This window comes from Micropterus salmoides, unplaced genomic scaffold (genome assembly GCF_014851395.1).
Source record: "Micropterus salmoides isolate LMB-PRFRI ecotype aquatic unplaced genomic scaffold, ASM1485139v1 Ms_hic_scaffold_16, whole genome shotgun sequence".
In the NCBI taxonomy this organism is placed as follows: Eukaryota; Metazoa; Chordata; class Actinopteri; order Centrarchiformes; family Centrarchidae; genus Micropterus; species Micropterus salmoides.
Window position 1 is genome coordinate 23,110,053 of NW_024040707.1, and position 26,890 is coordinate 23,136,942.

At 40.9% G+C, this 26,890-nt stretch overlaps 3 protein-coding genes across 7 annotated transcripts; all 3 read left to right on the forward strand.

Annotated features, from left to right (window-relative positions):
* The first annotated feature begins 1,837 nt into the window (after positions 1-1,837).
* On the forward strand, positions 1,838-13,435 carry mybl2a (v-myb avian myeloblastosis viral oncogene homolog-like 2a). 5 transcript variants are annotated; one of them, XM_038722971.1, is made up of 13 exons: positions 1,838-1,918; positions 2,361-2,420; positions 4,041-4,143; positions 4,343-4,414; positions 4,645-4,737; positions 5,735-5,955; positions 6,259-6,379; positions 6,758-6,811; positions 7,009-7,247; positions 7,557-8,259; positions 8,665-8,907; positions 10,837-11,037; positions 11,508-13,435. In XM_038722971.1, the coding sequence occupies exons 3-13, from the start codon at positions 4,042-4,044 to the stop codon at positions 12,105-12,107; spliced, it is 2,649 nt and encodes an 882-aa protein (XP_038578899.1). In that variant the 5' UTR covers positions 1,838-1,918; positions 2,361-2,420; position 4,041; the 3' UTR covers positions 12,108-13,435. The 5 variants fall into 5 exon arrangements, with proteins under 5 accessions (XP_038578899.1, XP_038578898.1, XP_038578895.1 ...); XM_038722967.1 differs by lacking the exon at positions 1,838-1,918 and adding an exon at positions 1,925-2,116; XM_038722970.1 differs by lacking the exon at positions 2,361-2,420 and having other exon boundaries at positions 1,896-1,918.
* Positions 13,436-13,874: 439 nt separating this feature from the next.
* Positions 13,875-16,804, forward strand: nsun5 (NOP2/Sun RNA methyltransferase 5). Its single transcript, XM_038722972.1, has 4 exons — positions 13,875-15,002; positions 15,493-15,703; positions 16,021-16,185; positions 16,527-16,804. Exons 1-4 carry the CDS (start codon positions 14,078-14,080, stop codon positions 16,708-16,710), a joined length of 1,485 nt encoding a protein of 494 aa, XP_038578900.1. The 5' UTR covers positions 13,875-14,077; the 3' UTR covers positions 16,711-16,804.
* A 190-nt stretch (positions 16,805-16,994) lies between these two features.
* Positions 16,995-23,894, forward strand: LOC119906125 (uncharacterized oxidoreductase At1g06690, chloroplastic-like). Its single transcript, XM_038723651.1, has 7 exons — positions 16,995-17,226; positions 18,019-18,119; positions 19,480-19,566; positions 20,625-20,772; positions 21,567-21,646; positions 21,759-21,852; positions 22,335-23,894. Exons 1-7 carry the CDS (start codon positions 17,019-17,021, stop codon positions 22,742-22,744), a joined length of 1,128 nt encoding a protein of 375 aa, XP_038579579.1. The 5' UTR covers positions 16,995-17,018; the 3' UTR covers positions 22,745-23,894.
* The last annotated feature ends 2,996 nt before the right edge of the window (positions 23,895-26,890 follow it).

The following is a 26,890-nucleotide window of genomic DNA, read 5'->3' on the forward strand; positions in this document are numbered from 1 at the left end:
AAACAACAATAGTAGGTTAGTTACAGTAGGCCTAGTCGAGTTGACTGAAGAAAAATGCATGGAGAGACATATGTCCTTTAATTCTTAATTTATTCTCAAGGTGACTTTATAATGATCTTAATGTGGCTCTTAAAAATACGGGTCTAAATCCATGACCACACCAAGATTTCTGGCTTGGTCTATGGTTTTAACATTATTGGTTTAAGCCGAGCACTAACTTTTAATTGTTCTTCCTTGGCAACAAAAATATTTACTTCTGTTTTATCTTTGTTGAATGCAGTGGTTCTCAAAGTTTTTCTGTCATGCCTCCTTTCAGAAGTAAAAAAAATAATTCATGACAGGCAGTTGAAATAAACAAGATTCAGGTCAGCAAAATAGCCTTGCTAGCGTCCGAGCACTTTTCTTTATTTATGTCATCACATAAATCATATTTATGCAACTCTGTGTCTGGTCAACATTCATGGCCCCCAGTAACTGGCTTTACGCCCCCACACACCTCTCCCCCGAGTTTGAGAGCCACTGGTTTAAATTAAGGAAATTCTGGCAATTGTTGATGTGTTGTTTTTTTTTAGCACTATTGGATTATAGTCCCCTGGTGACATGGTTATGTACATTTGAGTGTGGTCTGCTTAATTATGTGTAGACTCCCAATACTGTAGTCATAGTAAATATAATTACATTTTGGCAGACTGACATTAGTATGAAACCATGACTTATCTATGGAGCATGTAACTGGTGAACAGAAGAGGCCCCAGAATTGAGCCTTGGAGAATCCACAGGTAAATTTCGTCCACTCAGATGTGTAATTACTTATAGAGACAAAGTAGTCAAACAAATCATATGGGTAATTGACTCATTAATGGCATTTAATGCATAAAAATGCAAACAAAAGCCAAGGCTGTGTAATTCACACATGCACAATTGTGTGAAAAATATTATTTTGCACATTTTTACTACATCATTATGTAGGCAACAGAATTTTACTAGTTTGGGATAATGTGAGCTTTAATGTGACACATGCTGTCAGAGATATACAATCAAACTATGTTATTTTCTCTAACATGGAAAGGGCCATAACTGTGAGGAACCAACAGTTGCTTAGCAACACTGTTGAAGAGAGCAGGTTTGATGTTGGAACAGACAAAGTGGACAAGGCTGTACAACATACCATCCATCTGTGGCCTCATAAAAGTAACAGGAACAATGAACATGCTGTGAATTCTGATACAAAACACAGCCAGGTCTACATGTGCTGCACATGTAACAAAATAACAGTGTCCTTTGACAGAATATTGTGTAAGACAAACCAGAAATGAAGCTGAAATAAATAAAATGATGTACCAGGTTAAAAATAACATGATGTGTTGCTATTTTGACACTATGTTGTGATTATTTGTTACCATTGATGAAAATATGGTGAAATGTTGTTACAATGTTGATATAGCCTTTCAAACTTCAATGTTGGACACTTTAAATTGAAAGCTCTAAACCTAGATTGTTTCTTTTCTAGTAGTTAGTACTCATTCCTTTGTTGCGAGTCAGCATTGCAATCTTGAGAAACGTGGAGACTTCACTCAAAATCAAGTTTGAGCACTTCTGATCTGCTGAACATTAGCCTAGCCATAGCAGGAGTTTTGCAAGAGGTCAATTTAGTTTAAAATTTGTTCAAAAACCTAATCACTCAATCGATCAAACATTCGTGAACGTTGTATTGACTCTTGTGTAAGGACAACACTAGTTCATGATTTCAAATATTTAATGTTAATGTCTTTTAATGTTACTGTTGAAAGGGAAGCCTCTGAATGCAGAGTAACCAGTGAACTACAGCAGCCGTTAGCGTCGGTTGGTTGGATAGTTTCCGGGGAGTATGTGCAGCTGTGTTGCTCTTGAACAGACCTTTGGTTTCAGCCCCTCGCGGGTAAACTTCTATTTCTATGGCGTTACGAGTTCCTTAACTTTTTCTGTATTTCAGTAATTAATATACAGTTGGTACCGCCTATGGTATTCGAGCTTATATGTATTCCTAAAAGGTCGGTTTGTTTAGTTGCTGTTAAACTGCCCCAGCTAACGTTAGCAGTAGTTGCGCCTGGGGAGACAGAGGAGGGATGTCGCGCGGGTAAGTGTGTGAGACATTAACGTTCGGGATGTAAACGTTGCCTGTCTTATTTGGAAAAAAAAGTGTATGTTTGTGTTGTGCATGATGGAAGTGTTTCACAGCGGCAATCTTTTACATGTAACATTAGTCATCGCTACAGTTGCAAATCAAATAGATGCCTTGCTCTGTTTGTGCGAGTGAGACGACGGTTGTTTCCTCTCCCTCCTCTCTGTTTAAAAACCGATGTTCTGTTGTGTCATGATAGTGAGCTCGAAAAGCTGGACCCGGCTGTGTTCCAGAAGCAGTTGCACAGTCTGAAGTTTAGGTAGGCATTTCTGTGTTCTCACACTGTCACGTCAGCTGACGTTCTATATCACAGTTACATCGAAATCACAAACACCTCATTCTCGCCGATAAGAAATGTTGAAATGCAAGGTGGGCAGACTTTTTGCCTTTGCGGAAATGCGACGCTTGAGGCGCTCTACTATCTGAACTAACTAACTGTTCTCAACGTTTCCCCAAGCATGTTCATGGGAACAAGTAAGCTAGCTTGAAGTTCCACCAAGTTGGAATTTAAATGAACTAGTTTGTCACTCATTTTTGAACAATTAATTGCAACAATTTAGTTTTTCTGATTTGTGCAGTGCACTGTTTTGATATTTAGTGGAACGCTTCATATTTATGTCGAGGGATTAAAGTTGTTTGGTTTTAAGAACGTTAGCTAATGTTAGCTTTTGGGTAACGTTAGTTAAGCTAGCTCGCTGCTGTTACAACATCAGAATCAGCTTTATTTGCCAGGTATGTGTACACGTACGAGGAGTTTGACATTACAGTGCTCACGATTTGTTTTCTCATACAATAATACATTAATAAAATCAGACACAGGCTACAGTATAGAGAACACATATATGCACTCTATAAACAAAAACAATAGAGACATACTGAGACAACATTCTTGCTTGTTGAAAAGGTTGCGGGAAGGGGAAGTGAAATACACAGTCTTTTTACACAAGGTTACAGTTACAAGTTAGTTAGATTAATGACAATGTACTTTTTGTAAGTATCTTTTATGTTAAAAATGCAGGTTTGTATGTCATAAGTTAGCCGTTTACAGAACAGTTTTGGCAGCTTTGTTCCTCTATGCTTCAACAGTTACAGTTCAACAGCAATAAACACACACAAACTGGACATGTTTTTAATAGCCTCCTCCCCCAATGTTTGTAAATGGTGTGAAGCAAAACATTAGAAACACCTTTCAATTCAGTTCAGTTAAACACCACTGCCAAAACAACCTCTTTTATGAACATACAGTTAGATTGTAAAGGTAGAATTTATGGCAAACCTGTCAAACTGATTGCATTGGAGTTTGAGTGGAGAGATATTAGAGTAGATATTTATGAAATTGGTCACTGAGTGTATCTGCTAACACGTGTGCTTCATTCTGGTTGCCTCCTGTCTGGTGTCTGCATTGTCTTTACTATCGATTTTAATGCTAACGTGCAAATTATATAGAATGTTAGCTGTGGCATTGTGCAGTGTGCTGTAGAGAACAGCATCGAGCATTGGCATACAGCTTGTGTTGTAATCTGCCATTGAATCAGCAGTGGTATTCTAATAGCAGTATTTGTGTCAATTTAAATGTAGCATTTAAAAACACGCACACACAATGGGGGGGGGGGGGGGGGGGGGGGATGTTTGGTCTTGTTAACTTAAGGTGAGGTTCAGAAATGTTTTTACACCTGTAGCTGAAACATGACTGAAAACTCAACAATACCATTATAAAGTCCACATCAACCATATCATATGTTGATATCAGTGCATATCAATGTTTGTATGCCGTGATGTCTAATTACTTTCTAGGGTTTCGTTTCACTTTTAATAATATATATGTTGAAATACAGTAATACATTTCATTTTAAATCTTGGTTGGTGTGCGTGGTTGCAGTATGGAAGAAGAGGGGGACAGTAACCTGTGCGTTGACACTGACTCGGACACAGCAGAGAAGAAGGATGGTACCAAGTGTAAAGTCAAATGGACTCAGGAAGAGGTGAGTGAAAGGAAGGCTTTAAACAGCTGTTGTCACCCTGATTTTTTTCAGACATTAAAATCATGTAATGTGAACTAGGCTTTAGAAATGTTGTCACATAGGTTTCTGTTGATGTGCATGATAACTTAATACCTGAAGGCTGACCTTAAAGCTCACATTAAATAATACTGTATCTGAACTGATTTCTTCTTGTGTGCAGGATGAGAATCTCAAAATCCTGATCAACAACTTTGGAAAAAAAGATTGGAAAACCATTTCCAGTTTTTTACCGGTAAGTACTTAACAGAAGCAAAATCAGTTGAGTTAGAGAGAATTAGTAAATCAGCAATGTAAACGTAGAAAGTTTAACAAAATTGAAGAAAGCCAGAGGGCGTATGACATTGTCATGTCATTGAACTTATAAAAAGGCAAATCTCTGAATGCAAATCAATCTCTCCATGTTGAATTGTTTTCATCTCGGATAATAAGAAGAGTTAAAGACATTTCCTTTTGCTTTGACAGGGACGTACAGAATTCCAGTGTATGCACCGTTGGAAAAAGCACCTGGATCCTGATTTAGTCAAGGGCTTCTGGTCCAAAGAGGAAGATGAAAAGGTAGAAGAATTACACAAAACATCTGATACAGACTTTGCTTAACCTCTTAACATTCCTGTAAAATACATGCAAAACGCCTATTCAAGGCATATCCAAAGTAAATTGAATGTAGTTCTTGAACCATTTGGAGTATATGCACGGTTTTGGGCTTCTCTGAAAGAGAACACTTTGTGTTGTGAGTGTCTAACCCAAAAGTCAGATTGTTTGTTAGTGCTACTGGAATTGATTAATATAAGTTTAAACACTAAAATGAATAATATATATGTTTTCATTTCCGCTTGAAAATGCTTGCTAACAAATGCATGCAGTTAACTATAGCTGGGACTTATTAGCTGGAAAACACTGTAGGGCCACAGGATAAAGCCTTACCTAGTCCTAGTTGAAATTTCATACCAATACCATGAAAAAGTGTGTGAATGAGTGTATGTCTTAGCGTATTTTTTCTAAAACAGCACTGCCCCTTGGCGGCAGGCGGCTGCTACTGCATTGCTCCGTATCAGCCGGTAGCTCGACGCAGATGTGTTTTTTTGCTGGTAGATCATGAACTTTATTTACATTCAAATCGGCGTTATTACGGGTTATAATGACATACGAGCAAATATGACACAATGCGGCAGCAGTCCCAGGGGATTTATTGATGGAATAATGTGTTTTGGATTAAATATTTTTACTGGATTGGATCGTCTGGACCCTTGACAACGTAACAAGACCATTTTTGTTGGAATATAATCGATCGGTGGATTACTATGAGGCTTGATAGGTTTTGCTTTCACTGGTTGGTCTGACAGAAGCGCTGATTGTACCCGCTGTGGTGACTGTATCTTGCATTGGTCAAATCACGAGGATTTTAGCTTTCAAACTGTCATTTCAAGCTGTGTGCACATCCTGAAACCTGCTGCCAGGACCTGACGGAGGTTAACACACTATAGTTAATATTGTCCCATCTCACTTTGTACTCCTGTGTTTACCTGTTTTATTTCTTATTATATCTTGACAGATAGTAGAGCTGGTGGGCAAGTACGGCACCAAACACTGGAGTTTGGTGGCCAGGCATCTAAAGGGGCGGCTTGGAAAACAATGTCGTGAGCGCTGGCACAATCACCTCGACCCACTGATCAAAAAGAGCTCCTGGACCAATGAGGAAGACCTCATCATCTACAAAGCCCACTCCATTCTAGGAAACCGGTGGGCTGAGATTGCCAAACTGATCCCTGGAAGGTAAATGTAAATGCTCCGTACTTGTATAGCGCCTTTCTTGTCTTTTCGACCACTCAAAGCGCTTTTACACTACATCTGCATTCACCATTCACACACATTCATTCACTGAGCCTAAGTGCTCAAAGAGAAACTAACATTCCCACACATTCATACAATGGTGAAACAGCCACCATGGGAAATTCGGGGTTCAGTAACTTGCCCAAGGAAACTTCGACATGCAACCTGGAGCCGAACAACCTATCAGCCTATTTTAACCAGGGATGACACAGAGACTTTAATGTACATTTTCATTTTCTCTTGCAGGACAGATAATGCTGTGAAAAATCACTGGAACTCGACCATCAAGCGTAAAGCAGAGTTGGGCCTATACAAAGATGAAGCGGACAGCATTACCCTTGATATTGAGCAATTTGTGGAAGGAGAGGTATTGTACTTAAGTTTAGCACATGCTGTATACATGATATACAGTATGTGTATAACATGGTTTTCAGCTTTTACCGATTTCCACCAACTGTACAAGTGTTTCCTTCTGTGATTTGTCATTGAGCAAATTTTAATAGATTATAAATGAATAAAAATGATTAATAGATTTGATTTTGATTTAATTGTAGGAATGTAGCAGGTACAATAGGTGTTGCTTACAGTTTCAGAAATGCAAAGATAATGCTACTTGCCAAATATAAGAATCTAATCAGTATGTTTACTGCTGTTCAGACCATGTAAGAAAAATAAAACCTTCGGTGTTATTTATAAAATTTTGGAGCAGAGACCCTATTGTGCATTCACATGTGTTGTGTTACAGGTAGACTTCAAATGTGATGTTGTATTGGACACTGAACCAGTAACTCCTAAACTGGTAAGTTTGCTAAATGATTTTCTATTATGATTTAGCCGTGTTTGCTTCTAAACCTTTACCTAACAAGAAACACAGAGCTACGTTGGATATGGTAATATAATTATCACCGCTGCTGCCATAGAAATATCCTGTTTGTATTTTCTTCCTTGATGTTCCCAGCTGGCAGCTTGGTTTAACTGTCCTCTGCTTTGCTGCAGGTCAGGCCAGTGAAAGAGAAGCTGAAAGAGCGTCAGGAAGCCAAGCAGAAGACTGTTCTGCTTTCAAAGCCATTAGCATCCAGGAGAGAATTCTCCTCCCCCAGTCCATCCTTGCCCCCCAGTTCGAGTTCCAGTCCCAGCTCCAGCTCAGGCACCGCACCAGCAGCCGCACCGGTGGACCAGAAAAAGTTCACAGAAGCAGCGCTGAGGATGATCGCTGAAGACATGCTGCCACTCAGGTGACTTGTAGTGCTGGTGGCTGCTGTTAAACTGTCCTTTTTCAGTGTATTTCATTGTCAAAATACCCAAGTTTGTTAATCAACAAGTCAAAGAAATGCTTTCACAAGTCTGCCTTCCCTGGATGATGTCATATATTCCCCAGACTTTCAAGCAGCTACTTTTGGGTAGTTATTGAATTACAGCAGCATTTATATAGCAGGTCAGTGTCTTGCCCAAAGACGACCCACTCCACCTCCTGTGCTACAGCCAACTGAGACATCCTATCACTATCATTTAACCCAATGCTATCTTAATTTTGTTCTCCACAGTTTTGTTGAAGGCGCAGGCTTCAGGTCATTCATGAGCACCATCAGACCTGAATACAACAAGCTGTCTCAGCGTGTAATGGGCCTACATCTCTATGATAACGTGGAGAGAACTATCAAGCCTCAGCTCATCCGTGATCTTAAAGCCTGCCTTGCCAAAACCAAAGATGGTGAAGGCTCTATCCATGTGACCTATGACCTCTGGGCAGGGAGTCCATCCCATCCAGTGGATGAGCCCATCGTAGTTGTGCAGCTCCACTTTGTCAGTGATTCCTGGCAGATCCGCCGTCCCATCGTGGCCTTCCGTCACCTCAGCCACAAAGACCTGACCACTCTTGTGGCCAGGGAGCTTGAAGGTGTGCTGCTGAGCTTTGGCATCTTTCCTTGCAACATTGGGTACATCCTTGCCAACCAGGCGAAAGAAGCCCTGGCTGGGAACAACTTGTTCTGCGACTACAAGATCATGTGCTCATCCAACAGGGGAGAACCGGATGGAGATGAGATAGTGGCATTTTTGTCAGACCAGATGTCTGAAACAGAGTCCCCCTTTTCAGAGCTGCAGATTGGGACCAGGACCAGCTGTGTGGCCAAAACATTGCAGCTGGTAATAAGGGAGGCACTGAAGAACTCTAGGGTTGTGGAAAACCTGCTCTCGCAGGTCCATAATGTGGTGGCTTTCTTTAGGAGCAGCGCCTACTGGAGTGAGGTAAGAGTAATAGACAAACAGATTAAAACTGATTTTGTAAGTGTATTTTTGACAAAGCAGCAACACCAGGATTTTTAATTGTTTTCATTAGCCCTGATTAACCCTTTCAAATCCAGGGTCTCCAATCATCTTTCCTCCACGTTTCCTTGTGTGCAAATACACATCAGACTTCACTAAGAAGAAATATGACATCTGCATCCCCCACTTTTTAGTTAACAGACATCAGCTGTCTTCATTATTTCAAATACATTTTTTGTGAGCTGTAAAGTCATGTGAAATCACAAATTAAAGTAAGTTCTGGTGGTAGTGGCATTGTGCAGTTAAGGCAACAGAGACTCAAAAAGATCAAATATTTATTTTCTGAATTGTTTTAACATGTTCATTTTGTATCATTTTATTGTTTAGGTTTTGTTGAAGGAGTGCAACGTGTCCTTGTGCCCATCATCCAGTAACTGTCGCTGGAACTCAATGATGCTATCTTTACGCCGTATGGTGCAGGAGTCCGCCTGGAGCGCCATTATGACTCTCTTAGCCCAGGCTCGCATAGAGGCTAATGACACTGCCAGTGTTCCGCCTCTGGTCATGGTCAAGAGGGAGCAAGTGATTGACATCCTGGGTCTCCTTGAGCCCTTTGGGGAGGCATTGCAGGTAAAAGAAAGTTGAAGAGAACTTGTAGTGGATTAGAGTGTTTTTACGAAGATCACTAGGGCCAGGGCGATTCATCGACTTAGGCGACGTCATTGATTACGAAAATGTCATATAGCATAACGTGCGTCGGCGTGTTCCATTTTGTTAATGCCTATTTTCTTAACAGGCTGTAACCTCACATAAAAACACTGGTTTTATCTGTTGCTTGGAACAGACACTATTCTGTTGCTTATGTGAAGGAATCAGCAGGCGCGTTCCTGAGCCTCTTGCCTACTACAGAGTAACACCATAAAACAGCAACTGCCATCATAATACAGACTCCAAGACAAACTCCACATAAGGATAAAAAAACAACAATAAAGTTTATGTGATGAAGCCCATCAGGCCAAACGAAAATCAAATCAACGGAAGAAAAAGCTGTTCACATCAGAACTTGAGTCACAGAGAGAAACAGACAAAACCAATGCAGAGTTTTTTCATCCTATTGAACAGGTAACTAACATTACTGCAAAGCATGTGAAATATATTGTGATTTTGTACATTAGTTGGCTCAGTTTGACTACTGTAGCTCGCCGGCTAACGCCAAGCAGTTGCTTACGTTATGCAGTGCAAAATACTTTAGTTGCATGGCTTTCCACATTACTTTACCAGCTAATGCAATCCATATTGCTATCCTGTGAGGATTTTAGCCTTCAACAAATGATGTAATGGTACAAAGCAAATGTGAAGCGATTTGTTTATACAGTTGTGGTCAAATGTTTTGAGAATGACACATGTATTGGTTTTCACAAAGTTTGGTGCTCCAGTGTTTGTAGATATGTTTGTCAGATGTTACTATGGTATACTGAAGTATAATTACAAGAATCAGAATCAGCTTTATTGCCAGGTATGTGTACACATACAAGGAATTTGACTCTGGATTGTACATTGCTCACGATGTGCTTACTCATACAAAAATACAAAATCACAACACAAATATACACACTATGAACAAAAACAATATAGACATATTGACTACTGTTGCAGTGAGCAGAGTGCAAAGGATACAGGAGTATGTACATGTCGGAGGTGGATGTGATATAAAGGTACATGTACATAGTGCAATGAAGCATAGTGCAAAGGATGCTGGAATAAGTAAGTATTTTGTGCAGGAGTAATGACTTGAGGTAGGTGGATTTGGTACACAGTATCTACAATATCACAATATAACAGCACTGAAATAGAGAATGGTGAATAAATAAATAATAAGTGTTAGCCAGTAAACAGGTGGCTGATTAGAGTTACTGGGTTATTAGAATTGTTCCTGACACTGAGTCAGAAATCAGACTGATGGCTTGTGGGAAGAAACTGTTCCTGAGTCTGTTGGTTTTGGCGTACAGTGCTCTGTAGCGCCTACCAGAGGGAGGAGCTGGAACAGGTTGAGTCCGGGGTGAGATGGATCTGCAGTGACGTTTCCTGCCCATTTCCTGACTCTGGAAATGTATAAGTCCTGAATGGAGGGCAGGTTGGCACTGATGATCTTTTCTGCAGTCCTGACTGTCCGTTGTAGTCTGTCCCTGTCCTTTTTGGTGGCATTTTAGAGTAAACTTCACTCTCCTCCATGTTTGTTTATTCATTTAGGAGCATGTGTGTTCCTTGGGAAAAAGGGTTAGTGTAGAGCCCTGTTAGGCAATGACAGGCTTATTTGTTGAGAAACACAGTATAGGCTGTGACAGACATTTGTTCTGAGTTGGGCACTTTGAATTATTGAAACCGAGCAAACACACACAATAAGACAAATCCATTATTGTTGCAGAAGTAATGCCGTAATTTGTCAGACTTATTTTCCTTAGAAGTATTATATAAATGTATGTAAATACATTATTATAGTGTTATAGTATTGCTGGTAGAAGATTATGTGAGATAATTTTGTTTTTGCCTGTAACCCAGGTTCTGCAAGGAACCGGAGTGACCATCTCTTTCATCATACCTTGCCTCATTGGCCTTGATAAGACCATGGAGAGCGTTGTTACCAACTATACCCACTTCAGCAAGGCCCTGCGCACAGGCCTCCACACACACTTCCAGTCCCTGATTCACCAGAAGGACGTGATACTGGCTGCTGTGCTCGACCCTAGAATCAAACTGCAGGTACTGAATAAGGACAGAAGTAGGGCTGTTTTGTTATGTCTTGCCATTTTGCATCCACAGAGCTGATGAACTGAAAACTTCAAATTTCACAGGGTCTAACCCTGGCCCCGCTAGCCTGGGGCTAGTAAAGATTTTCGTTGGGCCAGCAAATACAAGGAGCCAGTTGCCCAATTTGGCCAATGCTCGAAAAAGTGAAAAAAGATGTCGCTTAAATAATTTTCCAGACATTGCTTTGTTAGCCACTGTACTACATCAGCTCAGCTCTCCCAGACTTCGCTCTGCCTGTATCTGCCCTGCCCCCCCCCCCCCCCCCCCCATTTTGAAGTATCGCATTAGAAAAGGTGAGCTTCAAAATTGCATCAAATGGCATGTTATATTATGTATTTATATTGCCCTCTGTGTTTCATCTGTGTGTACGAGGAAACGGTACACACTGTCAGAACTTAAACATTTTATAATAATTTTTTCAGCCGTTTTCTGATGCCAAACTGGAGGAACAGACAGGTTTCTTAACGCCTTTGTCGAAGTACCAGGCTCGCACCATTGTGGAAGCCGCACTGGGAAGCCAAGAGGCCTCAGCATCTCCCTCTGTAGAGGCAGATGAAGAACAGTCAAGCAAGGAGTTGAAAGAGAAGCAGAATGGTGAAGAGGAGAGCCAAGCCAACATGCTGATGGAGGCATCTGGTGGCAGCTCAGACGACAACTGTGACAGAGTCGGCGAAAACGACCTCAAGCGCAAGTCCATCTTTAACTTCCTCCAGCCACCTGCAAAGACCATGAAGACGTCAGAGCTTGATGTGTACCTATCAGAACCGCTGTGGGAAAGCAACTCGAGCATGTTGTACTGGAAATCTGCTACTCGGTTCTCCCAGCTCCAGGGCATCGCCAAGAAGCTGCTGGCAGTACCGGCCACCTCAGGGGGCTTCGACCGCTTGTGTCCGATGGCAGCGTGTATTGTACGAGCCAAGAGGAACCGCCTGCCCCCTCACACCACAGAGAGACTACTTTTGTACAAAAACTCTGTAAAGACGAAGACTGTTAAAAAGCCCAGCGGGGTCACCAAACACTAATGGGTCAAGTGAAAATTGGGTCTGGTTATTCTGTCCTTCACAAATGCAGAAACTCCCCACCCTTACTAGAGAATGTGCTTGCACACCCACTGGACACCAACCCCGCCCAATGAAATTTCTTAGAACAACTAACTGAATTTACCATTGTTTATGACTTGCAGTAGTAGTCAACAGTAGCAAAATATATTTAAAGTATATTGAAAATGAAGCCAGTGTATTGAGAATGTCTTTTGTTGAAATAATAAGATACAGCACAGTGGCAACCCAGCAGGCCACTACTGTAGAACTCAAACTGTAATTTCTCTGTGGCTAGTGGATTCATGACTGCAAGTGTTTAGAGTGAAAGGCAGCATCTCTTTGCCCTTCACACAAAGTAGCTGAACTGCATTCTGAAAATAGTGTAAAATAAAGAGCATAATTCAACGCTTCAAACATGCCATCCTAAGTGTGAGTTTATACGTGTTTAGAAAATGCAGGCTGGTACAGGAACAGGGGAATGTGATGTCGGTCTTGTCGGGTTGATTCAGCTCAAACTAAAAGGAGTTCTTCTGAAGACCTTGTGCTGCTGCTAGCTTGTCCGTGGCAAAGGAGAAAATTAATAATCGGTCAAAGTCCTTAGGTGTAGAATTAGAACCTATTTGACTCTTACTGGTAGTAAATACAGACAGCAATGCACATCTTTATCTTAATGCCATTGAAATAAATTGAAAGATGCTGCAATCATATCTGCAATAAAACAACTCCACATCCTCTGAAATCCACTTGTGTGTCTTGGTGCAGAAATTGGATATGTAGTCTTTGGCAAGTAAATCAGTGTGTGCATGCATTAGGCTAGTCAATGCTTAAAGCAAAAGGTTTAGTGAGTAATATTTTCCAGAGAAACTTGAGGAGTTCCAATAAATGCACTGTACATTTTTGTAAGCTGAGTTTTCCCCTCTTTTTTTTGTAATTTATTTGTTTTGTATCTTGTACACTAAGTGCTGACTGACTTGGTCACTTGGCTGTAAAACTGAATGAGAGTTCCGCTTTTTTGTGAAAGCCATGTTACAAGATTTTCCTTTTCTCTTTTGGTCAGTTATGCTTTAAAGTTGCCCCAATGAATGGTTTTCTCAAGAGCTTTGATGATTTATCAGTTATTTGCTCTTAGATGAATTGTAATGTCTGATGGTCATTCTGCATCTCAGTTTGGCATTATTAGACAGTTAGGCTTTTAAACGAGCTGAAGTTTTATTGCAGTATGTATTGTGGCAATAAGCACGAGTCCTTTGACCTCTTGGAAAAATCCAGAGAATGTTGTTGTATTAAAGAATAAAGCTATTTTTCCTGTATCTGCGTCTGTTGCCCACAGTTTCACATACTGAAGTCCATTTCTATGTTTTACAAGAGCACTTTAGAATAAGGCTTAGAGTATCACTGCAATCAACTGAGAACAGTGTCCCTGTAAAGGGTGGAAGGATGGCCAATTTATCCTGAGCACCTCAGACTGAAAAACTACCAATAAAAAAGTCAAAGAACTATTTTAAAAGAAGACAGTTTTGGGAAACAAATTGAACAGACTGATTGTTGTAAATATTGTACTGGAATGCACAATCAAACGTTTTACTGATGTTTAGAGGATGACCGTGGCATTAATGTCAACCTCAATAGATATAAATGTAAGATATGGTCAAATGCCCATTATCTTTCGTTGTCATCGGTGATTGGCTGGACGACCTCCTACGTCAAACGCAAACTGCGGTTAAGCTTGTACTTCCGGAGTCGCGACCCTTCGTCAGCCATGTGGATGGTGGGGAAGTAATCCTGAAACTGCGTTTATAAAACCTGAACGAGAGAAATAAACCCGCGTGCCCAGAGAAGAGGAGGAATGTGTCGGGCCAGCTGTCAAAAGTAAAACACCACCAAGTAGCTGATAAACAAAAGTTAGCTACGTAGTCCGGTTTGGAAGCTAACTTAGCTAAACTTAGTTCGCCATGGCTTTGTACATGAAAGCTGCTGAGATCTTGGAGAAAGCCGAGAGCAAACAGGGCGCCGTGAAAACTCTGGTTTACGACAGCAAATTTGCGAACATCAAGCAGCTGTTCGCTCTGGTTTGTGAGACCCAGAAGTTCTCCTCCGTCCTGGAGGAGATCATCAACTCCACCAAGCTGCTCAAACACACCAAGCTGAGGATGCACCTGGCCAAGGTGCTGGTGCACGACCTGCTGATGGGCCAGGGGCTGAAGTGCGGCGGCTCATGGAAGGTCACGATGATGAAGCATCGCCCCAGACTGCAGGCGGCGCTGGCCCGCATGAAGGTGAAGAGGAAGGTGAGCAAGAATGAAGATCTGCTTCCGGCCAGCATCCAGCAGCTCGTCGGGGTCCAGCTGCCCAGGTATGTGCGTGTGAACACCCTGAAGACCACCGTGGAGGATGCTGTGGACTACCTAAAGAGGGATGGTTTCTCCTTCCTGGGACAGGTCTCCGGGTTGGATGACTTGACCCTGAAGGGGAGACACTTTGTGAGAGACATGCACCTGCCAGAGCTGCTGGTCTTCTCTCCTAAGACGGACTTCCATGACCACTTCCTGTACAAGGCTGGCCACATCATTCTGCAGGACAAAGCCAGCTGCCTCCCTGCCTACCTCCTCAACCCCCCACCTGGCAGTCACGTCATCGATGCCTGCGCCGCCCCCGGCAACAAATCCAGCCACCTGGCAGCCATCATGGAGAACAAGGGCAGGCTTTTTGCCTTTGATTTGGATGCCAAGCGTCTGGCCACCATGTCCACTCTCCTGCTCCGAGCCGGGGTCACCTGTCAGCAGCTGGCCAACCAGGACTTCCTGAAGGTGGACCCTGACAGCCCGCAGTTTAAAGATGTTGAGTATATCCTGCTGGATCCATCCTGCAGCGGATCAGGTAGAGAGGAACCCTGTGTGTACATGATCATGGTGTTATCCAGGTGTCTGATCACCTGTCTGCTGTCCTTCAGTGAGCCTGTAGTTTCATAGTCACATTAACACAACTTTGTTTTATCGTATTTCCTCTTCAATGAATCATCTCACAACTGCACAGATTTTCCTCGTGGCCCTTTAGAGGCACCTGACCCCTAGGCTGGGAACCACTGGACAAGCTAGTAAAATGCTGCGTAATTAGAAATCCAATATAATATATGATAATGTATTAGTCAGAGGGGACATTTTTCTGCAGAGCAAGTACTACCTCTGGTACATTAAGTATACTCGGCTGGTAATACAGTAAATCAGTATTTGAACATCCCAGTGGTAAATCAGGGCTTTCAAAAGACTCAGAATCAACATGCTAAAAGCTCGAAGCATCAATCCGTGCAATAAATAAAATCCCTACTTCAGCTTCTGATGCTCGGACATATTCTGTGTGTGGGTTCCAGGTATGGTGTGTCTCCGGGACAATGGCTCCTCCGCCGACCAGGAGGCAGATCAGGCTCGCCTGGCCTCCTTGGCCTCCTTCCAGCTGCGGTGCCTGAACCACGGCCTCAGGTTCCCTCGCCTGAAGCGCTTGGTCTACTCCACCTGCTCCGTCCACAGCCAGGAGAACGAGGAAGTCGTAACAGCCTGTCTGCAGCAGAACCCCGGCTTCAGGTGGCGACAGTCCACTTTCACTAAATCAAAATAAACCTTTTGATATTTGATACCTGCAAATATTAGAACAAGTGCCTTTTCCAGGATTAGCTGTCTGGATCATGTTGACAAAGATGTGTATTGGAATTAGAACTGCATACTCCGCCTTTTAAGTTTCATAAAGATCTAAATGTTTTTCTGACTCTCCATCTGCCGTTATTATAATTCAGAGTGAAGAAAAGTTTAAATATATGGAATCAACCACCGGTCCCTGAATGTGCAGGTGATACAATTACCATAAGAACTCTTCCCTGAATGCGTTTTTGTTTTCCCCCCAGGTTGGTTCCTCTGCTGGCTCAGTGGCCTGAGCGAGGCCTGGAGCCGCTCGGTCAGTGTCTGCGTGCCAGCACCACCAAGACCCGCACACACGGCTTCTTCGTGGCTCTGCTGGAGAAACACACTGAGGCTGGGAATAGGAAGCAAGAGCCAGTGGTTCAGATAAGGTAAACACTGGAGTGGCATGTAAAGTTGTTAAGAGATCAATTAGTTTTACATCCAATTGTATCATTTAAAAAATACTGTAATAAAAATCCTCTTTGCACACAATTTGTAATCTACATTAAAATGTGACGGTTCAACCTAAAGAAAGTTGTTGTTAATTTGAATGTGTCTTTATAGCACTATTCCTGTGGAATGGGACACTTTATTGTTATTTACAATTAAATATCAGAAAGCTCAAGCACAACCTATTTACAAGTTTTAAAGAAGCTTTTAATACACATGAACAACCATGCTATTCTGAAATTGGATGAGACGGTGAACGTTTCTGTCTGCTCTGTCACAGCGAGCTGGAGGCGACGCCACGCAGCCCATCCACCTGTGAGGAGAGACCTGCAGCTTCAGAAGAAGAGGCCGAAGCTTCAGAGACCGAGGACAGACCGACAGCTGGAGAGGGGCAGGCTGACAGTACACCTGGCAAGAAGAAGAGGAAGAGGAAGAAGAAGACCAAGGCAGCAACAGTGGCGTGATGAGACATTTAAACTGGGACTGCTACAGCATGTTGTCTGGAGGCTCTGTGTAGGGTGTTTTGAATGTAACTGAAAAGTAAAGATGATATTTTTACTCTCTGCCTCATTATTACCAGATGTTCTGCAAAACTCTGGTTTCTTTCCTTACATTTTTAAAATCCTTATTTTTTGTTTTTTTCTAGAAACCGTTTCAGGTGTTCTGTGTTTATCCAGACAAGTGACAGTTTTTATCCAGTAGGGGGCAGTGAACCAGCTGCCAACCTGCTGGAAAAGAAGTTTATTTCCGGTGAAGCATAGTCTGCTGTTGAATGTTTTGTAACTGTTCGTGTTGTTGTGACCTGTCGCTTGGTGCGCTGGTAACTTTTTCGGGGACGTATTGCTTCTTACCCGGCACTAGCAGCAGGATGTCACCGGTACCCAAAGTGAGACTGTCCGGAGGTCTGGAGATCTGCCGGGTTCTGAATGGGATGTGGCAGGTGTCCGGGGCGCACGGGGCAGTGGATAAAGCCAGAGCAGGTAAACATAAACCAGACATCATGGAGAGAATTGCAGGCAAGTTTAAAACATCCGAGTGTTTTGGAAACTCTGGATAGGATCACTAGCTCTGATTGTAAACCCATGCCAAACCACTTTAGAAAAGCAACTGTAAAAACCCAGGAAGGAAATACATTTTTATCTTAAGGACTGCACTCCAGCCAGCTTGGGGGGAAAAAAACAAAACAAAAAACAGCCAGCTTTGCTATGGAAAGTTATGGATAATTACACCAGGGCCATGTTATTCAGACTCTGTCAAGTTTCTTTGCAAGGCAAGTTTCTTTGTATAGCACATTTCAACAAGGCAATTCAAAGCGCTTTACATAAAAACATAGGGAAGTTTTAAAAAAGACAGTTTTTAAAAGGGTGAAATAGAAAATAAAAACAGGATGAAATCATTTTTAAAGAGTTAAATTGAGAAAACAAACAGGATGAAACAGGACAGTAAAAGTTACAGTGCAGTGTAAGTTATTAATCTACCGCCTTAAAATTTGATTGAATGAAAAGGTGGTGGTAAAAAGTAAAGTCTTCTCTCTTGATTTAAAAGAACAGAGTTTCAGCAGAAGTGCATAAAAACTGAATGCTGCTTCTCCATGTTTAGTTTTGACCCTGGCGACAGAAAGCTACAAATATGTTTCCAAAGTCTCTTTTTACTTTTATTTGCCAGTGTGCAAGGGTGGTGCACTGAAGTGGTGTCTTACAGTGTAACAAAGACAAAGAAAAAGTCAGGATAATGCATTTAAAAGTGTAAACGTTTCCGTCTCGCCTCTCCAGTTGAGGCCATGCAGGCCTACGTAGATGCTGGTCTGACCACATTTGACATGGCAGACATTTATGGGCCTGCAGAGGAAATATTTGGACAGTTCAACAACCAGGTACACAAATACACACGCACACACACATTTCAAGGTTTATGAGCAAGTGTGGTCAAATGAGCACTCAAATACTTTGTGCACACAAGCTCCCCTGCTGTTTTGGTCAGTTTCCCTCTTTTCAAAACAGCACATTATTATAATGGGGTGTAATGAATCGATTGAAGGGGCGATAATGTGGCAAAGTGAGAATAATCATGGGACTCAGGGCTTGTCAGGAATTTTATAAAAAACCTGATTGTTGGGTCACAACTATTTAACTCCAGTTTTACCATTTTAAAGTTTTATTCCCTTTAATAAATAATTACTGTTTGAAACTGTAATTCAAAGTTATTGATATGGATGTCATTCAACAAAGGTCCCTGACAAGAAGTGTACCGTTTTCACAGATTTTAATGTTTTAAAAATATGGGATGTAACCTACTCCCTTGGTTGAAAAAAGAATCCTTATAAGCTGCAATGCACAATTGGAGATGCAGCATTTTTACCCAACTTAAGAAACGCATTTCTTAATGAAGTGCACCATCATCTGCCTAAAACACAAGAGGGAGCTGAAGTACTGCTGTAAACTGTAGTTAGCTCCACAGAGGCCTCTGTGTGTGTGTGTGTGTGTGTGTGTGTGTGTGTGTGTGTGTGCGCGCCGTGTGTCATTTAAAGAGACAGAAAGTAGCAAGATGCAAAGAAAGACAACAAGAGACAGATTCAAAAAGAGAACAGGCTGCTGGTGGAAAAATCATGCTCAACACACACATTTAGAAATGCTCTTTCACACACACACACACACACACACACAAGCATTCACAGAAGCATGAGAAGTAGCTAATGCTTTCTCTGCCTTTCTTATACAAACACACACAGGTCCTGGCGAGGCTCAGATCAGAGTTTTGGTGGCTGATGTGCTGTGACAGTCTAATGGGATCGACCGTGGTCTCATCTGTTCACCTGGAATAGCGTGAGAAGAGAGCACTTCTCTCTGTCTCTCATTTTATCTCATTATTAAACATGCTTTTGAGGATTTATTTCACAATTAGCTAATAAACAGATACTATGTAACTTAAATGTTTTTAATATCTTATTGTCAGTCTCGTATTAGTTGCTTTATCTTTCTTATATTTTCTACCTACTATACCAAAGCGAATTCCTTGTATATGTAAGCCCACTTGGCAACAATCGTGCATCCAATAAGTTGCTTTTGGCAGTATAAAAACATACAAAATCTTTTTGTGCAGTATTTAATAATTTACGAGATATTGTGCATGGTAATAATGGGTTATAAAAGGTAAGCAAGCTATAGAAACAAGACATTGGTCAATTCAAATGTTTGTAGTTTGTAGTTATATTTGACTCTTTGTGTGATCTGTAGCTGAAGTGCAAATCCTCTGCGAACGACATCCCAGCCCTGCAGAGTCTGACCAAATACGTGCCAAGGCCAGGACCAATGGACCGCAAGGTGAGCCTCTGACAAATGGGTCAAGACAAGAGCGATAATCACACTCGGCCTGCTGTGTTTTACCGTGAGAATAAATTTATCCACAAGAGAGCAGTGTGAGCTCTTTGAGTCCTCTTGATTCCCTCCAGGTCCTTTGGTCTTTACTGTGAAAACAATTCAAACTAAAAGCGTGCACTCAGAAGAGTGTTGATCTCCGCCAGGTGTGTGTGGGGGCATGTGGGTGGGGAACAGCATGAGAGTAGTGGAATAAAATGGATAATGTTTTTGTGTAGTATAGTGTAAATTTTCTTATACAGATGGATGTTTTTATTCAAATGTTTTGTACAGTGTAGTCTCAGTTTTCTTTAAGGTATAGCAATGGTGTTGTAACTGAGCTTCCTGGGTTCACCTGTATGCAGTATACACTTAATAAGGAAACGATAAAGGAGACGATGAGTCCAAACGTCTGAATTTACACAATGTTATTTATTTAGAACATTTTCTTGCTACAAACCACACAAAATAATACCTCTCCCAAACAAAGGAGTATTTAAAAATGTTGAATACTGCCGAAAATACTTTATGATGAATAAAATAGGTTTTTCAAAAATTGTGAATCACCGCAAACTCGAGAGGTAGAGGTAGAAACCGTGCCACCATGACACAGTTGTTCCACACTGACGTGTTGATTTTTGTGTCCTGCTCAATATGTCACAATTAAAAAAAATTAAAATAAAATTGAATCTAAGGAATCTTTTTCTCATTTTTTGTTTATGTTGTGTGTGTGTTTTTAAAACAAAATGTAGGGTTAGAGTTAGGGGTTAGACTTAATCAGCAGAAATATTATTGGATTTTTTAATTCACAAATATCAATATTGGTATCAGCCTCAAAAATCCAGTACAGGTTGGGCTATGCTTTTGGATTATCCGGCAGTGTAGATGTATGCAGAGAGATTGCTGAATGTGGACATTAAGTGAAACCCTGTTCATTAAATGTGTTTTAATGTTTTTATTTTGAAAAAGGGCCAGTTTTACTGTTGAAAGTAGAAACGGGGGCTGAAGTGTGTCTCTGTGTGCAGGTGGTGGAGAAGGCGCTCCAACGCTCCATGACCCGTATGCAGGTGGACACTCTGGACTGTGTTCAGTTCCACTGGTGGGACTATAGAGACAAGAGATACCTGGATGCACTGGGACACCTGTCCGACCTGCAGCAGGAGGGACTTATACGTGCGTATACACAATATATACTGCAAACATGTACAGATAACACTTTGCTGGTGAATTTGTTTGCCTGTTATACACACAAATATTAGACTCTGAACAGGCTGATGTTGGCTTATCAGAGACATCAGTATGAATACATACTGTACATTGGGAAATTTTAAATATTAATGTTTTATAGGCTGCACTTTATGTAAGTTCATTGAATATGAAATGGTAATTTGACAAAGTAAACTCAACTCAAACTTAAGCTTTTTTTTTACAGAGATATCAGCTGCATCTCATGGTCTTAATCAGCTGTTGGAGTCATTAACAAAAGGTCCACTTCCTTGATGTTTCCAAGGCTTTCAGCCACAGCTCCATCTGCAGAGGAGGCCATGAGGCATGGTTGAAAGCCTCAGAAACACCAACTAAGTGGACCTTGTGTGGAGAATCAATTTTTTGTCAAGCTGCTGTTTTTGAGGTCAAGAATGAACATTCAAACTTTCGAACTTTGTTGTAAAGATTTATATATTTTCTGCTGTAAATATGCTTTTATTTCTTTACAATAATTTAATTTACCAATTAAGTGTACTGTTAAAAATGCATTACCAATATCAATTTGAGCAGCAGATTAAAAACCTTTTTAAAACTGGGTCCTTATGTTGGTCATACACACCTAGGAGGATTCACATTCTGTACTCTCAAGTATCAAAAAAGGAAAATAGATCTGTTTTTTGTTCTTTCCCTTTATTCAGGATCTTTATTTTTAGTCTGAGAAAACTTCACAGTCTTCACCTGTTTCCTCTATTTCTCCTCAGGAGAGCTTGCCCTTACTAACTTTGACACACAGAGGCTGGAGGAGATCACCAACAGAGGCATCCGCATCTCAAGCAACCAGGTAACACTTCACCTGCATGTTAGTGCAGCACTGCATCAGACTGATGTCTCTCTCCCTCAGCTTCAGTACATCTGTCGACCACGTGTTTGGATTTAATATGTCTGACATGCAGGTGCAGTACTCTGTGATTGACCAGCGACCTGCAGCAAAGATGGCGCAGTTCTGTCTGGCTAACAACATTCAGCTCCTCACTTATGGCACTCTGGGTGAGATACAACACATTAATTTTAAATTCAATAATTATAGATCTAGATTTTTCTACTAAAACATTACTTAAACATGAATTTCACTCCAGTAGAGCACTTACAAAAGGTTGACTTCATAATTTATGGTGTAAGCAGCACATTTGCCAGCATGGTGTAAAGATGTAAAATGGTGGGTTTTTAAAAATGGAGTCAGTCAATGTGACGACACATCCTCTCCTTTGCCCTCCCCCTCTATCATCCCGTCCCTCGTTTTTTCTCTCTACCGTCTCTCGCTTCAATCACCGTCTCTCCTCCTCTCTGAGCCTCTCCATCTTATCTATTCTTTTCTATCTTCCATCCCTTTATTCCTACCGCCTCCTCCTCTTCCTCCCACTCCTCCTCTCACTCCACCCTGTATTCCTCCTCTTGCCTGCTTTTTCCATCCTCCCTGGCTCCTTTAACTCCTTTATCTGTCTCTCTCCTCCACCACTGTCCTCTCTTAGCTGGAGGTCTACTCTCAGAGCGTTATCTGGGGAAGGCGGAGCCTAATTCCAGGGCGGAGCTCTACACCGCCTCCCTCTCTAAGTACAAGAACATGATCGACAGTTGGGGTGGCTGGAGCCTTTTCCAGGACCTCCTTGTCACTTTGGAGACTGTTGCCAAGAGACACGACTGCTCAGTGGCCAGCGTGGCAACGCGTTATGTGCTGGATTGCCCAGCGGTGGGCGGGGTCATTGTGGGCTGTCGGCTAGGCGTCACAGGGGCAGGGCAACACATCAGTGACAGTCTGCGTAGCTGCGACCCTGACCTGAAGCTGACGGCGCAAGATCTCACCGCCATTGACGCAGTGACGCGCCGTTCCAGGGACCTAATGGCGCTCATTGGGGATTGTGGGGATGAGTACAGAAGCTAAGGGGTGATGGGGGGTTGGAAAGAGGAGAAGCCTCTCACCACAAAGTTTTCTTATGAAAATCATTTCAATTCTGTTTTGAAACTTTCTGCCACTTCTGCTGACTTTGAGCCATATTGGTTTCTGCACACATGGGCTGAAGCTACTTTTTTTTTTGATAAATATTAAAAAGATCATTCAGAATTGCAAGTTTTATCTTACCAGCTCCTTTTTTACAACTTAAAACGGAAGATTATGTGCCTCATTCGAGATCTAGTTATCTTACCCAGTGAATATTTGATGCTGTTAATAGATTAAACGCTCTTCTCCTGCAGCGCATGCTCACACTGCTGAAGTGGTTTTAATGTTGGACAGATGCGTCTCATTCAGGCGTAAACACAGTTTCACAAACACACAGTTTAAGTGTCTTAGTTACAGAATTAAGAGAAAGTTCAGTTGTTCAGTGTCTCTCCTCAGTTGTCCAAACTAACATTTGAAGCTTTACACTACAATATTATTCCATATCGTGTACATAAGATATGGTTTAAGCTTGGGGCCGGACGATATGGCCAAGAGTGTTATCACAATAAAAAGTTTAATATCTTTCGATATCAGTAATTATCACAATAAATCATTATTTCTTTCGAGTTTAAAGGCTGATTTTTACTCCTGAGTGACAGTTGAAGAAACCTGATGGTTAATTGTGGTTTATATTCTTCTTTATGGTCAACACTTGATGCCAAACAATGGATCACTTCACAAATCTTAGGTGGAATATTCAAAACAGTTATGATAAATCAACAAAGTCAACAATTTTGCATGAGTAAAATTAAGTAAAAGCTTTTTTCAGTCCCTTTTCCTCAACAAAATAAACATCTTAATAAAAAAATTAAGTCCTAATTCGTGTATGATTTAAGTGAATCTAATCAGACATTTATTTAATAATTAATGAACATTTGTTATATTGTTTTTGAAAAAAATTATATTGCGATAATTTTTGTTATTGTTTTATTGTCCAGCCCTATGTAAGCTTAATGGAATTATGAGGGTTTTTTTCAATTTAACGTTCAGTTCAACTTAAATGACTGTGTTGTAAAAGGTAAATAAAAGTTGTGTCATCATTTTTGCTGTTTTCCTAGCTCTTAATCATTAAAGGATCATGTTTCACTAAGCAGGACGTTGTTCTTGGCTGTTATTTTTTGCAATCACTTCTGAATTCTCTCAGTACTAGTTTGGTCCCAAATGTCTGAGCAAATGTCTGAAAATATCGCACTCCCAAAATATATATGTTTTTGTGATTTCTATTTAATGACCCTTTAAAATGTATTATGAGACAGTGTACTGTACATTGATATTCCTTTGTGTCTGAGAAACTGGCCATGAGGTAGACTGTTAATGAGCCTGTATGAAGCATGTGTGTGTGTGTCGGGGGGGCTCAGTGAAGTGAAGGAAGTGGGGAACCCTGTACCGCTGTCTGGCTCTACATATGTTGAGAAAGCGTACAGACACACAGATGTTACACAAATGCTCCAATCATTGTATAAAATTCACTTTTATGCTAGAAGCATGTGCTACCTTGAATGAATGGTGAGGGACTGTTGCATTATGTGGGTGTTTGTGGGATATCAACGGACGAGTGCATGATTAGTGTGTAGTGTGTGTTTGTTATGTACAGACTATGTAATTAATTAATCTATGTACGCTGGGAGCATGCTTTAATGTGTGTTTTTAAGGCGATGAAGTAGTAGCAATTTAGTATGACAGGAGGTGTGTGAGCCACTCCACATGTATGCCCTATATTGTGTGTGTGTGTGTGTGTGTGTCGGTTTGTCTGTGCATTAGTAGAGAAGAATTCATACGACAGATTGACACATATGCAGACATATGCTTAGATGGCCGTCAAGACAGAAACGCCCAGCCTGTCAGAGTTCTCAGCACCCACAGTGTGAAAACAGTACGAACATATACACACATGCTGTACATAAACACACACACAGTCTGTCAATCCATTTTACCTTACTCCCTAGCACACACTCACAGCTGACACACTTTGTCCAACTCAAAGACCAAACAGACTCCCGCTGCGCTATAGGAGTGGGGTCAAAGGTCATCCCAAATATCACATCCAATCTTCTGTGGTTCTTCTCACCAGCTGGAGTTCAGTCAGTATGGTGTACAAAGGACTGTTAGTTGCAAGGACAAAGAGGGTCTTTTTGAAATCCTGCATATGGTTGCTAGACACGCTCACTTAGAAACACTGAATACTGCTTACCTGTGACTGAAGCTTGTGTGCAGTGTCAGGTAAGCAGTGTGTACATATAAGGAAGATACAAAATTAGCCAGATTTTTCAGAACCACATAGAGAGCAGATCTAAAGAGGTCTGCTGACTTGAGAATAAAATCCAAAACTTCAGACACAAGTTAAAGTATAATCAGTTTAAAACTAAAATTCACAATTTATTTGGTTATAAAAATTTATTTTTTTCTTAGTTTTTCAATCCCTTTGGAGATACATGGGTTTAAACCAACAGCAACTACAGACAATTTAGCAATTAAATAGGAAAACTGCAGTCAAGGACAAACTGTCATTTGCGGTTATTATTGATGTTAATTGTCAAGAGTTTTTAGCATTTGTATAATGTGAATATGGTACAGTAACATGTCTTTTAAATTGTATTGATGATCATCAACACTGAGTTACTCCTAAACCCTCCTTGAGAATGTTAATTTGCAAATTGCACATTTCACTGTCTCACACACTTCTTAGCACCTCTTTATGCTCACTTGCACACATGCTGCAGCCTGCGTGAATCTTTCAATAGGCTTTTCAATTATTAACACACATTAAATATGCACACCACATGGTGGATGTGGGCTTGTATGATCATCCAGAAAAATACACCACCTTGCTAAATTTGAACCAGTCACCAGGGCACAACTAAACTTAAGCAACACACAGACTGCATTAGGTGGGGCTGAGCTCTATATGAAGAGCAATTTTCTGCTCATTGACTGTCCCTAAAGATTAGACAGAGATGGCCAGAAGTATTTAGGATTGCTGCTCCTCAATGGAAAACCTGCATTATATTTAAAAGACTAGCTATTAGTTTCAAGCAATTATTTGTCCTGCAGAAAGTGAACATCTTTGTGGTTAATTTTTTATGATTTTATTGTTAAATGGGGAACAACGTAAACATGCAGTTTATGTCATGACATAGTAATAATGGAGGATCTGGAGTTATCTGGCAATATGACTTTTTGACAACCCACTCTGGACACGTTTGATTATTATGCTGTTCAAAATGTCCTCTCAAAACCACCATTACTTCATTATTTCAATCCTTTCCTTAAGTAATTTTGCATGATTAGTAAAATTTGTTTGACAGATATCAAATTTTTGATTAAAAAAATTAGGAATCATGATCTGACAGTGGCTGTGATTTGATCGACTTTGAAGCTGGATGTCAGGACATGACAGAGTGTTGTGACGCTTGATTCTGAAAAAACAACACATTCTTCCTCTTACAAATGAAAAGTTTAATTCATAAAAATTAAAACACACCTTTGCTCATGCCAGTACACTCAAAAGTTTCACAGCTACAGCTTAAGTGGCCTGGTATACTAAACTTTACATACTGTAGACATTGCCATACCATACTTAGCAGTTTACTAATGTTATGCTATTACGTTACGTTTTAGCATTTCTCATTAGCCCTTTATGGCCACCATTCAGTTTAAGTTACATAAGTACACTTTTAAAGTACCCTGTGGAGTTTTCTTGTAAACAAACAAAAGTTATGTCTACATTCAGTGTTACTCACAAAAATGCATTGTGTTCATCCTTGAGCTCTAACAAAGGTGATCAATGCATTTCATCATCATAAAACATTTACAAAGCAGATTTTAGTATTTATTTATAAGTACTAACATGCTAGTTTGACATGCCAACTCTAATATTAGTTAGTATGAAATACTGCAATTAGCCCTAGCATGTTTGCATTCATACAGTTAGCATAGTAACTTGCTAATGGTATATCTGCCAGCCTACCTATGCTGTGTTACATGTTAGCTGTGGCTTAAAGGTAGAGGAGAAGATCTGCTGTTTGATCCCCGGCTTCCCCCCGGCCCGCCTGTCAAGTGTTCTTGGGCAAGATACCAATGATGAGACCT